Source organism: Cyanistes caeruleus, chromosome 11 (genome assembly GCF_971803275.1).
Source record: "Cyanistes caeruleus chromosome 11, bCyaCae1.hap1.1, whole genome shotgun sequence".
NCBI classification, from domain to species: domain Eukaryota; kingdom Metazoa; phylum Chordata; class Aves; order Passeriformes; family Paridae; genus Cyanistes; species Cyanistes caeruleus.
Window position 1 is genome coordinate 11,033,342 of NC_141711.1, and position 13,139 is coordinate 11,046,480.

General features: G+C 40.7%; 1 protein-coding gene across 5 annotated transcripts in view; it reads right to left on the reverse strand.

Moving 5' to 3' along the window:
- The window catches only part of CHCHD6 (coiled-coil-helix-coiled-coil-helix domain containing 6), a 110,401-nt gene that overhangs the window by 64,071 nt on the left and 33,191 nt on the right, over positions 1–13,139 (reverse strand). For all 5 annotated transcript variants that reach the window (XR_015274960.1, XM_086845844.1, XM_086845843.1 and 2 more), the window contains one exon: positions 8,187–8,270. Coding sequence is in view for 4 of the 5 variants with exons in the window: in XM_086845844.1 (XP_086701970.1) it covers positions 8,187–8,270 (84 nt within the window). In the remaining variant the exon portion in view is untranslated. The remainder of the gene's footprint in view (positions 1–8,186; positions 8,271–13,139) is intronic.

Here is a 13,139-nt window from a genome sequence, read left to right on the forward strand (position 1 = left end):
AGGTCTGGAACATATTTAATCAATTCACTGTGCTAACTCTCTACAGCTTCATAAAATAGCCAATAGTGCAATAACAGGGCCAGAAATTAATTGTACACTGGTTGGTGAATTACACGGAAATAACAGGCAGCACTGGTATTTATTGCAGCAGGGTGATGTAGTTGCTGTTGAGGTACAACTGCACCTCAGTAACAACAGGTGAGAGACAGACTGTGTGTGTGTCCACACCTGGGGGGGTAGGGGGGTGTGCAAGTGCTGCTTTCCATTAGAAAAGTAACACTGGTTTTACTGCTAACAGTGTTTTCTATGTAAATATACATACACACATTTATAAATACCAACCCTGCTTATAAACAAGCATGTAAACAGCACAAAGAAGGGGGAATCAGAAATTTAAACTATTAGGCAATGAGAGAATGAATGAAATTAAGGGAAAATTGGGTTGAATAAAGATGCCAAGGGAGGGTATCAGAAATATTAGATAACGGGGAAAGCTCTCAGAAGCAAGACAAAAGAACCTCTTGTTTTGCTCTTTTTGGACTAGGCTTGACAAATGCTCCAGTGTTGAGTTCTAACAAAGAGACAAGATCACATTCTAGGTCTTTTTGTTCTGCCTTTAACAAGTCTTCATAGTGATACACTGATGAGACCAGATACCAGATTGTTATCTAAATTCAGCTGCTAAATTCAGTGTTAAGACACTAAGTTCAAACCACACGTTGCCACATTTATTTCACAAGTCGAGCCTGAGGATGGATTCCTCCAAGATGAAGCAGCCCATAAGCATCATTCTCTCCCTCTGCAAAGATACTCTAAATGCCAGGGAAACAAAATCACCGTAAGGCTCTGACAGTTCACCCTTCAGCACACAGACTGCAAACGCATCTCTGCACTAATCGTGCAGGCTGAAGAGGAAGCAAACACTTAGCTGCTGTTTGCATAGAGGCTGCTTGTAATTTGATGTAATGTACTGTACAGCAGTCAACACATATTGAAGAGAGAACATACACACTGCAGAGAAGGCAGAGAGGCTGTGCTGACATCTAACACGTTTTAGTTACCCTATTATAGATGTTCTTTGAGTTCATCAAATTACCAATCAATTTATCTGATCTCTAAAAGCTGTGTACTGAGGTATATTAACTACTAAACTTCACAAGCTTTCAGCAAAAAAGCCATTAAATGGGTGAATTGAGCACAAGGTACTGGAAGTCAGTTTGTGTGTTGGCCACCAGAACAAGGAAGGAACCTCTCCTTACAGACAAGGAGACTACGAGGAGCATTAACCTCCTCTGAAGATGCTGTTCAGCCCTAATGGATGCCTGCAGAAAGCAAAAATCAGGGATGCTGCCCTCCCTGTCGTGCTCTTACCCCAGTGTGACATTTAATGTCCAAGAAAAACTGAAAAGGAGAAGAGGATGGAAGGTTGGAGCTGGCTCAGATGATGATTTCAGGTTTGCTCCCTTTTCAGTTTGTTCCCATTCAGAAATCTAATTCACTCACAGGACAGCATCTTCCATTCTCTAAACATCAAAGGCTGTGCCCTGGGAGACTGATAGAGCCACTGCCACCTGGGAGTATCATCCACACAGCCCCAGACAGGCAACCTGAGCAACTGGAAGTGATAGGAATGATCTGGATGGATCTTGTCAACCTATTTCAGAAAACTACACTGGGGATTATTCTTGGGTTCAGAAGATTAAATCAACAGTTTGATGAACTGGGTGCTTTGCTGTACTGCTCTACTGACTTGAAAGGCAAACTGCTTTTTTGGATTATAGATGTTGTAAATTCAAAGAAAGCATTACTGGGTTTGTGAGAGGAAGGGTTTGCAAGAAGGGCTTGGGATGAATAGAGAACTGAACAAATTAGATAAGAAATGAAAATGAAATTGTAAAGAATATTGTAAGGTTCAATTATGGAGATGGGGACAAGAAATTCTTCTGAAAGAGAAACACATCTTTTGAGACCAGAAGTTCATTTCACACTAGCTGTTCTTCCTACAGATACCCACAGCACTGGCTAGAGCAATAAGCTGGCTGGCTGGCAGGACTGTGACTAGAGGCAAACAAAGCTGCCCTTACACACATGGCAATAGCTCACACACAGCCCCAAGACATTACAGGAGAAAGCAAATGGTGTCAGTGACACCTGCCAGGACATATAAACTCATTTATCAAAGGGCACTGAATCTTTAACTCCCACTGTGAGTGCAGAGGGTTTGGTTGGAGATAACACCTGAACACAGCTTGTTTTTCCAAAGGTAGGCAAGTGATCCCTAAATCTCATGGATACAGACAAGCCTGGCATCCCAACTCAAGGAATTAATTCCTCATCCCCTTTAGTAGAAATCCCTTCCCACCTTTACCAGGTGACATCAGTCTGTGCTGCCCCACAGAGTCTGCTTTAAATTGATAAGGAATATCAACATGAATGTATTGTTTTGGAAGGCTTTTTTTTCAGGCTTCTATCACTCCTTTTCTTCAGAAATTTTTATTGAGACAAGTTACCGGCCATAAACAAGACATGACAGTGGACTTGCATGTAGGGGTGACCTTGGCACACCAAACTGGGAGACAGCTCCAAGAAGAAGGATCAAGGCCAGTAAGAATAACAAACAAAAATAACTTTCCCTCCATTCTTTACACATCCTAAATGCTTTACAAACATGAATTAAATGGGAAGTACAAGGGCAAAAAGAGATTAATTTAAACAAACCAAACAAGATGAATGCCACACACAAAATTACAAGATTTGCGAAGTCAAGCAGAGAAAAAGGTGCAGTCAACCTTATTAATAAAAAAGGTATGTATTCAATGCATTCCTTTCCCACTTGCACAAATACTCTTCAGCTTATGAATACCTCTTGTGCTACTTACTGCTCTCAAAAACTACAAGCAGAAAAACATTGCATATTAATGCACCCACTGCTCACAGCAGTCCACAGCCGCCTAACAAGAGATAACGTGGGAGCCGGAGCTTAGGGAAATCCAGACAAAGAAGAGGCATCATCTACAGCAAGGAGTTTCATTTTATCTTCCAAGATTACCTTCAGCCTTTCTCTACTGTTTCACACTACTCCAAAGCGCTGCCCGTGTTTTTGTTGCAGTGTAGCACTACCCTTACCTTTTGTCAGGTTAAACTCAGCAAGAGGCCAAGTAGCAAAAGGAGTCAAATAAATATTTACTTGGGACAAAGCATACTACTAACATGCTAAGTGAAATCTGCTGGCATCTGAAGGGTTCCAGGAGAGACTGCACTTTTCTCTTATGATACTTTTTAAAGGACATTTCTACTACTTGGAGAAAGAAGGACAAAGCATACACAGAATCCCTAACAAAAATCCCAGTTCTGAGCAGAATATGTTAACTATTTACAATAAGCTCCCTCCATCTCCTCCCTGCTTCTCAGCAACAAATAAATGCATTAAAAAAACATCACCTTGAGCTTCTCCGGTTGAGTGTGTCTAAGGTTCTCCCTACAGATTACTAGTTTAACTCTCATTCTTTCTACCCAGAGGAACTCTACAGTACAGAACCTCATTCAAAACAGTTGAGAGAAGACACACATTTTATGAAGTAATTCAAATTACATGGATGAGAGTAAAATTACTGAAACAAGTCAGAGTTAGAAGTTTAACCACTTATAACAAATTAGTCAGATCTCATTACTGGATTACTTATTGGAGATTAGACAGTCACACTGGAAACACAGGTGTGGAATGGAATGTCTGTATCACCAGCTCCAACCCTACAATCACACACCATCATGTAAGAAATAGTCATTTCAAAGGAGCTTTTCCCTCTCATTTTCCTGATTACCAAAATATTCCAGGCACTCCAAAACAAAAACATACAAGTGACCCAAGAGACAGAAACACAACTACAACAATCAGAGTTAAAGTGAGGAAGATGAAGGGTTTTACCAGTGTAATGATCCTCTGCAAGGAATTTGTTCAACAAAATTTGATTTCAAAGAAAAATCTCTAAGAAGCATGCACCACTCTGCAGGCAGAACAAAGCCCACCATTCCTTCCCATACACACAACCCCTGACAAACTGACAACGAAGGGTGCAGTGGGAAGAATATTCCCAGCAACTAATCCCAGCATTGCTTTAATCCCAGCACACCCACTGTGTATGTTCAAGTCTGCACACAAAACAGCGGAATGCTGCCAGTAGCAGCAGCATGTGGCATTCGCTCAACACAAGTCAGAAGTGCAAATCAAGTGTCAGGCACTACAAAGAAACAGAGAACCAAACAGTGATTCTGACACAGCTGTCACACATGTTCACAGTCCCCCCGTATCTCGAGCACCAGGCACACTGTCCTGGTTCACAACCCTCCGAGGACTAAATACGTGAGGAGAAGTTCCAGAAATGACTAGCCAGGATGGTCAAAGCATTTGGGACAAGTACCCCAGTAAGCTTGCTTTGATCACAGCATGGGTCAGGTTGGAAGGGACCACAGTGGGTCCTCTGGTCCCACCTCCCTGTTCAAGCAGGGCTGTCCCAGAGCACATGGCACAGGATTGTGTCCAGATGCTCTTTGACTGTCTCCAGTGAAGGAGACTCCACAATCTCTTTTCCCAGCAGTTCAGTTTTTAAAGTTATCCTTGGACATTCTGTCACAGCCAGGACCAGCCTACTGAACTAGATGGATCCTCACTGTGACACAGAACGGCTGCACTCATGTTCTCATTTCTTCCAGTGCTTTAGTAGAAGATGCAGGGGAAAACCCCAGAACCTGAAATACTGCAATTATTTTTTCATACATGCCTTTCCCTGTGAAAATTTTAATAAGACTGTCTGGAGAAACTGAGTTTCTCAAGATCTGTTTGAAATAAGGTATATCCATACTTCACCTCATGCAAAACTAAAGGCAAAGCCTTTTTAGCATTTTTATAGCTTTACTGTTTCACAACAGTTTGCCCTCCCATTATACGCTATTCCATCATATAGATGGAATAACTGAGATAGATGGACTAAATAATTGTCTCAAACTCCCAAAAGAGAAACGGCTATTAGAAAATGAGCAGGGTTTCTCCCTCCAATTCTGTGCTCTGTCCAGTAGATTACAGTACTTTTTCAGAGATTACAAAATAAAAGGATAATGTATTCACACAATCTGCTGCATTCGAGGGAACTACTGAGTTCAATTCTGGTCAATACATCTCAAAGACAGAGCTGCTAGGGGGAAAGTGCCAAAAGACAAACAAGTAGAATGAGAAACCTGGAAAAAATCATTCACACAAGCAGAGGCTGAAAAGGTAAGGACTGCTCAGTTTAATGGGAAGGTAAAAGAGGGGACAGAAGTCTACAGGTAATGAATAATGAAGAGAATTTCTTTTATCTCTTTCACAAAAAAGATATTAAGTGCAAAAAAAATTATTTTAAACTGATAACAGAGAATTTATAGAGTATATAAGTTAACCTTGGCACACACTGCCACATGATGTTGGAGGCACAGAGCTAAACAGGGATACAGGAAAAATGCTTGAGATGCATAGAAGAACAATGGCAGTAATCCAACTTCCAGTGAATAAAAATACTGAATGAAAATAAACTTTTGAGCAGCAGGGCATGTGTCTGCCTCCAACTGACAACATCTAGGAAGACTCTTCTCAAAGCTGCTCTCTGAAAGTTTTCTTTGTGGCTTTGTTTTGGTGATGGGTTTTTTTTCTTCTTCCTTCAAAGCCTTTGCAAACTGACCAATGTCAGAGGAAACAGGAGAGTCTCCATGTTTGATTCACTGAGCAGCTCTTATGTTGTAAGGAGTATGTAACACAATTACTTTTAGCATCCTACTGGGAATGTACTGGGTTTTTAATATCAATAGTTCAAAACATCCTTCAAAAACAAATGTCTAAGTCTGCTACTGCCGAATTCTGTTATCATGCAGAAGTGGGGACAAAACCAACCTGGGTACAGCAGAGGGGGAGAGAGGGGAATTCCTGATAGCCTGATCCTTAGAAGGAGAAATTTCAGCTTGCTAACTCCACACACAGCCAACCACCTCTGAACTACCAGTGACCATACTTCAAGTGACCATCCCCTCTTAAAACAGCAGAGAAAGCAAAATTCTATTTCAGAGCTCTCCCCCACCATCCCCTTACTGAGAGCTTTTTTCCAACATTGACACACACAAACACAGATATACAAAAATATACCTAAGCCTGAGTTGGAAAGCTTTAGCACAGTGGAAGGGAAAATAAATAAATAAATGTCAAGGTCTGCGTGTATTCAACAAATAAAAGCAGAATTATATAAAAGCAACAGCTAATAAAAAAGATTGTTCTGTGCTGCATTTTCCATCTTTCCAACCATTATAGGAATAAAATTATCCTCAGAGAAGATCAAAAACCTTTTTCAAAACTAATACAATTAAGCTTTATTACACTGTTTCAAGTACATTTCTCTCCTTTCCCGTCTAGCCCCCACCACCTCCCACTCCAATCCAGACTAACGGTTGGAGGTATTCTTCTATTTTATTACCAGCAAAATGCTAGTCTTTAAGGGTCAGAAACTATCCAGTGTTTCAAGAGGAAAGAAAACCTGTTCTTTTTATCTACTTGCTTTTGTACACATAACAACTAGAAGATAGTTTCTCTGTAGCGCTGCAGTTTGAATAGGACGACGGGCAGCCCACCTTACTCCCCCCCAAGAAGATCCTGCACTAAAATATCCATCACGTTGTTTATAAAGGTGTTCCTGTAGCAAGGGACATGGACTTGAAAACACAAACTACAACAAAAGATTTCAAAAAGAGGACAATGAAGCCTGGACACAAACTTCTCCCCACTCCACTGTCCATAAAGGACAGACACAGAGGTTTTCCCTGTAATTTCCGCTTCATGAAACCAGATCCGGAGAGAAGAACATAATAGAAGCAAACAGCATGGGACCAAGAAATTGCAAAAATTCCCTTTGCGTATGAACATATGGACAACTGTGATAATTAGAACGATAGCTGCTAGATTGTTTGCAATTTCACTGAACAATCCCCATTATCTAGAAATAGAATTTAAAATACGAATGCAACACCGAGTGGTAGTTTTAATAGTTTATTTTTAATGAATTGTACGGATTAAAGTGTTGCAAAATTGTATCATGCGAATTTGCTCACAGGCATGTTTTACCACTGATAGCTCAAAAAAATGCAGCATGGACAGCCATACAGTAGGAGGGAATGAAAAGAGGAATAGATACGCCAACAGCTTCCTACCGTTTCTATAATCCACAATTTTCCCATGTTCCATACTCACCATCCTGCTACATGTTGGTAATAAAACTGATTGATTTCTCTGACTCTTTACAACCCACCCTTTTCATTGTTTGCATTTCTTTTTAGTCACATAACACAACTACGAGTCGAATGCATGCAACTCCCTGTCAGGAAGCCTAATGGCTTCAAATTGGAGAAGATTATTCTCCACATTTATTAAAAAATAAAGACTACTTATAACATTATTTCATTTTGCCAGGAAGTGAAGAACACATTAGTTCATAAGGAACAGCATGGCTGCTCCTATTTTTATGGCATCAATTTTTAAAAACTCATCATGGTAAACAATTAAACAGAGAAGCAAATCCCACGTTTAGGGGAGAGATTCAAATCCCTAAATGGATTTTCAAAGGTCATTTCAGGCTTAAAAGACGCTTGACAGTGTCTCTTTAAATCACGTTCATTTCAAAGGCTTATCCAGCAAGAAGCAGGCAGTGTACTGCAGCACCACTCTTTGAACTGTTTGGTTCCCCAGAGAAAAATTAATAATACAATTTTAATTCATATTTATAGCAAAAATTTATGTTGTGGTGGTTGATTTTTTTTTTTTATTAAGGAAAGGATTTTTAACAAAAGGAATAAAAAGCAGGGCACTTGCTTGGTTTTTTCAATTTAGCTTTCACCTAAATCCCATGGTGAAAAAGATAATAGAGTTTGAAATACTAGAAATCTTTTTAAAAAAATCATCCAGTTAAAAAAATCTTTATCTTTCAAATGCAAATTGCTCAAAAGATTTGTCCAGCTTTTTCATCACTTGTATAGAGGGTGGGGGGCAGATAAGACACTGTCAGCTGACAGTTCCAGGTTGCAGCACAACAGATCTTGGTTCTCTATCTTTTGGATCCACACAGATCCATGTCCTGCCCCTACAGGGGCCAGAAATAAAGACAACTCAGCCTCACCTTCTTCTCAATGCGAGCCAACTGATCTTTATAGAAGTCCTCTTGTAGCTTCAACTCTGCCTCCCTATCTTGCAGCTCCATAGCCTGGGAAGGACAAGAAAACAGCATCAGTAGAAGAAGAAATTAAAAATAAACAACGTAATGCAAAGAAAGCACATGAGATGCAGACTGGAAGGAACTAAAAAAATCACTACTCAGGACTCGTGCATGGGACGAGTTCCATCAGTGGAACTACAAACCTTAAGAATTGCAGCTCGTTTTGGATTATCCCCTGATGTTTGAAATGCTCTTATTACTAGCATCATACTCGAACTCAAACCCTTGGTTTTACACTTCTTATTAAATGAAAACATATAATCGTAGAAAGGTAACACTTCCCCACTCCCTTTTTCAGAAGTCCATCTTATCCATGTCTGTTTTTCCATGAATCACGACAGTTATTACTCAAATGTTTTTCACCTTAGAAAAAAACCCAACAAATCCCCTCAAATCCTCCTCTTTATAAACCCTTGCCCCTTGGAGTGTCCAAAAGCTTGTAAGGATTAAATACTTCTCTACAACAGACATACATAGGACTATCCAGATAATTAAGTACTCTCTCCACATGCTCTCTATGCATTCCCCATCAGCACCCTCAGAGTTCCTCTGGCTGGTGCTGCAGACTCAGAGGGGAGATGGCTGTCAGAGAATATTTCTCTTCTATCTTCCAAATTATAAGCATGACACTTTCAAAACAGTAAATATGGTATTCATCAGCTAAACAGTGCTCAATTAAAAAGTCTGTGTGGGCACAGCAACAGCTGTAGCCTTCAAGCTCCTTACAGCCAGCATCTCCTCATTATATTCCCACCCCTAGATTCTAGATTGAACTAGCATTAAGAAAACATGGCATTGATGGAACTGAATCAAACTTTTGAAGTTTAAAAATAACAAGAAACAATAGCAAGGAAATATGGCAGTTGTTGTTCATCTCCTATCCCACCTCAAAATCTCTGGGGCCACAGAAGTTAACAGCAGGCAGAAGACCTTTCAAAACCAGAATGATTAGCCTGCTTAACATGGACACAAACCCTGCCAGTCCACAGCATCCCAGCAACATTCTCTTAACTTCTAATGATGGTACAACCACAGAAAATGCTGGTCCAGCATGATTAAGCAGCTGGGACAGCAATATCCCCGTGGGCTCAGACTTGTCATTTTACGGCCAAAAGCCATTGCTAACAAGAAAAATTACATCTGAAAGCAAGTTGCTGTGCATGTCCCTTTTTCTGCTCCCCTGCTGATGGAAATACTGTGGTATAATAGGGCTTAGAAGAGATTTTAATCTAGGCAGTGAGGGTGGTTGATAAGCAAGCAAGAAAAGGATTATATGAAGAAAGACTGTAGGGGTGTGGTGGTGATGTGGGTTTCTTTGTTTGTTTTTAAAGAAAAAGAAATATTTTGGTTTCCATGTTTGCTGTCCCAGAAAACAGGACCAGGATAAAGCACAAGCAGTAGAGACTCATATCTAAATCTTCTCTCTCTCAAAGGCACTTGATTAAAAGCAAAATCTCTGGCTTTGCTTTAACCTATAGCTGCTATATTACTTCCCACCTGCAAAGCAGCTGGAATAGGATGGGGAGAGGGATGAGAATGAGCTGCCCCACACATGCAGCCTAACAAAAGAGATATCACAGCAACAATAGGGGCACCAATGGGTACTTTGTAAGTGCCAGAACTATAACCACCAGCTGGTAAAGGAACCATAGCTACTCCTCTGAACCAATCTCCTACATACAAAAGGACTAAGCAATTTAAAATAAAATGAAACATATAAGAAGGTGGCGTGGTCTGGTGGATGAACAAAGGATCCTAATTCTCCTGCAGGTTTTCTGCATAACACCCACAAAATCAGATTACTCCACAAGTGACTTGTATTTCCTTAGGGGGAAAATAAGTAAGGAAGAGGAAGAAGAGTAAGACAGTACTGACCCCTCTGCATGATTTAGATGGAAGGTGCATCATATGATGGAAGGAAAAAAAGAGAGTCAAGTAATGAATTCTTATAAACTCAAGAAAGTTTCTGTTTAATTTAAATAATTATGTATCAGTGCTAGTCTCCTGGGATAGTGGATATTCTGGAAGTACAAAATCAATACATATAACAATACCAGTGTGCAAGAGGCTTTATTCTGTTTCTGGCAAGACATGGATCACAAACCCACACATTCACTCAACTTTCCAACCTGTGAGTTTGCCTGGCATCATCCACCAAGAAATCTACCACATTTATCCTTACAACTCCTCTGCAAGGGAACACAAACCAAACACCTAATCTCTCAAGTAGGGTGCTGAGATGCAGACACATTAGGGGTGTGCTGCTCTGCACAATGATGACCCATGCACTGCCAAGCTGACCCCACTGGAGCTAGCAGTGAATAGTGCCTCCACACCCATGTATCCTACAGCAGACATTCTGTCAGTCACTTCCCCAGGGTCTTGCAAAACTGAGGTCAAAGAATCAAAACTTCATCTCCCAACTGCAGACTATAACCTCAGAGTACTCCCCATTCTTCCCCATAAGTAATTTCTCCCATATTATTCCCCATTGTTCCACTTATCACTCATAATGTAGGATGAACTGGGGGTTACAGAGGAACGTTGTACTTGCAATGCAAACACATTTTCAATGCCTTGCTTGTTTTCAAGAGCTGCTGCTGTTCCAGTGCATTGAAGTATGCAGAGAAACACTCTATTTGTGACAGATCTGCTTCAAAGTTGCTTTCTGTTTCCCTCTATCCCCAGCTGTTATTACTAAAAACTTTAGTACACTTTATGATGATGTTTGAAGTACAAACAGTATAGTAGAGCATGTGTCATCTGAAATATTCACTGTTCCAAACTGGGTTAGGCAACTAGGGACATTTTAAATGAATATAGGATATTTATTAAGAGTTCCTCTAGTCCTGCTGCTTATTCCCTACCTGAAGTCAGAAGCTTGTGATGTCCCAGACAGAACTGGCTGCTATGGAGATGATTACAATTTCACAGGGGATTGAGATTGCAAGTGCCAAACAAAGCATCAATACACTTTTTGAAAAAAGGCCTTTAGAACTCAAAAAAGGAAGGAGAAGGGAAAACATGCATGATAACACACTGATTTGAAAATCAGATATCAGAAAGCTGCATTTCACTTCCAAGCTGCACAACTACACTGGAGTTTGAACATATTGTGCAAGAGGTGACCAAAGCCCAAAGATGACACCTAAGATGTGTAGAACACAGGTAGTGTGATATCCAAGAAGTATGAACACAGAAACAGGGAAGAAAGAGCATATTCAGCTATAGAACAGAGGAATGCACCCAAAACTTAGAAAAGGGAATGTATTTATAAAAGAACGCATATGCAATTGGCCATTGCCCTCTGTACAAAAGCTAGGTATAAGATGTATTCAGAAAATGCTCAAGAATGCCCTGGTGTCTGAATTTACAAGGATTGCATTCTTACAAAAGGACAGTGAAGGCATGCTACCAACATGCTGCTACAGCTTCCATGGGCATGGATCCATGGACTGGATGGGTGCACTTTCAAATTTTCCTCTGCTTTATCTTCACATTTTTTTCTGCAGCCCAAGGTTTTTCAGGTTATCTCAGTTCTGCCTTGGATAGTGACAAAAAGCCAGGGCAGAGTTATGTGATTCTCTGCCTCCTTCTCTCCCTTTATCAAGTAACCCGTTTAGAAACAAACAGTGCAAGCACATTTCTAAAGCTATACATTATACACTGGCTCAACTAAAGGAATCAAGCACTGGCCAGGCCAAAAGAAATATTTTACAAGCTCCTAATTGAGGTAATGAAATATTATTGGTTCATTCACTATGAACAAAACCAGACACTCTTAGCCTTGTCCTGAACTGACACCATGCCACACATCAGACCTTGCAACTGATCTAGAGCTGGGCTTCACTCTAGCTATAGCCATTCCCAGATTAGCTTTGGCTTTGTCTCCCCCCAAAATATCACCAGATTTTCATTATTTTTAATCACAGTCCCACCTCATCACCCTGTTAAACATGAAAACAAGGGCAGAAATCTGTTTGGGATAAAAAAAAAAGGCTTATTGGCAGGGTCAGATGATAGTAAGGAATATGGCAGCCAGGAATAAAGTGCAGCATTAGCACAGCCCACAGCTGACAGCCACCATCGGCCCCTCTCTCTCTCTCCTTAGTACTGTTTGGGTTCTGGGATTTGGGAAGAGGGTTGGAGAAGACTCTACTGGAGGATAAAAACCCAAAAACTCTCTCTCTGCAAAGGGCAACTAAAGCTAGAAGGAAAAGTCCAAACCTCAGCCTATAAAGTACTTCCTAAAAGGCAAGTCACAGCACTTGGCAAGATTACTGCAAAAATATTTATCTTCTTGGCAAAGCACTTCCACCACTCACAGACAAACTAGCAAGATGATGCCTAGATAATCAGTCAGCAGCAATCCAGGGAAATAAGCTACAAGGATAAAGGAAAGGATCTCAAGTCTATCAAATGCCTAGTTTCTACATCACCCTGTCTTTGCTGAGAGGAGTTATCAGCTTCCCCCAAAGGTATGCAGTTACATCTCTGCAGCAGCACAGCAGAGATGGTTTGGCTGGGCACCTCAGCTTGCCACACTTCACAACTGCAAATTCTAATACCTCGTGCTTTCCCAAGTCTCTTCCAGTCCTGGTAGCAGTCCAGGTGGCAGGGGAGAAAAACAAATGCTATTAAGGACTCCAAGATGAGAAGAAGGAATTGACAGCAATTCACTAAAGAACAGAGCTAACTCCAAAATTAGCTAGCTGGCATGTTCCTGGCCAAGTCTAAAGGGAATGGCAGAGCTGAAAGGGCAACACTGAAATAGTCAGAGGCAATTTGTGTACTTCATGCACAAGACTGAATAGCAGACCTTTACAGGGAGGCTTGTACCAAGTAAGTAGCCATAGG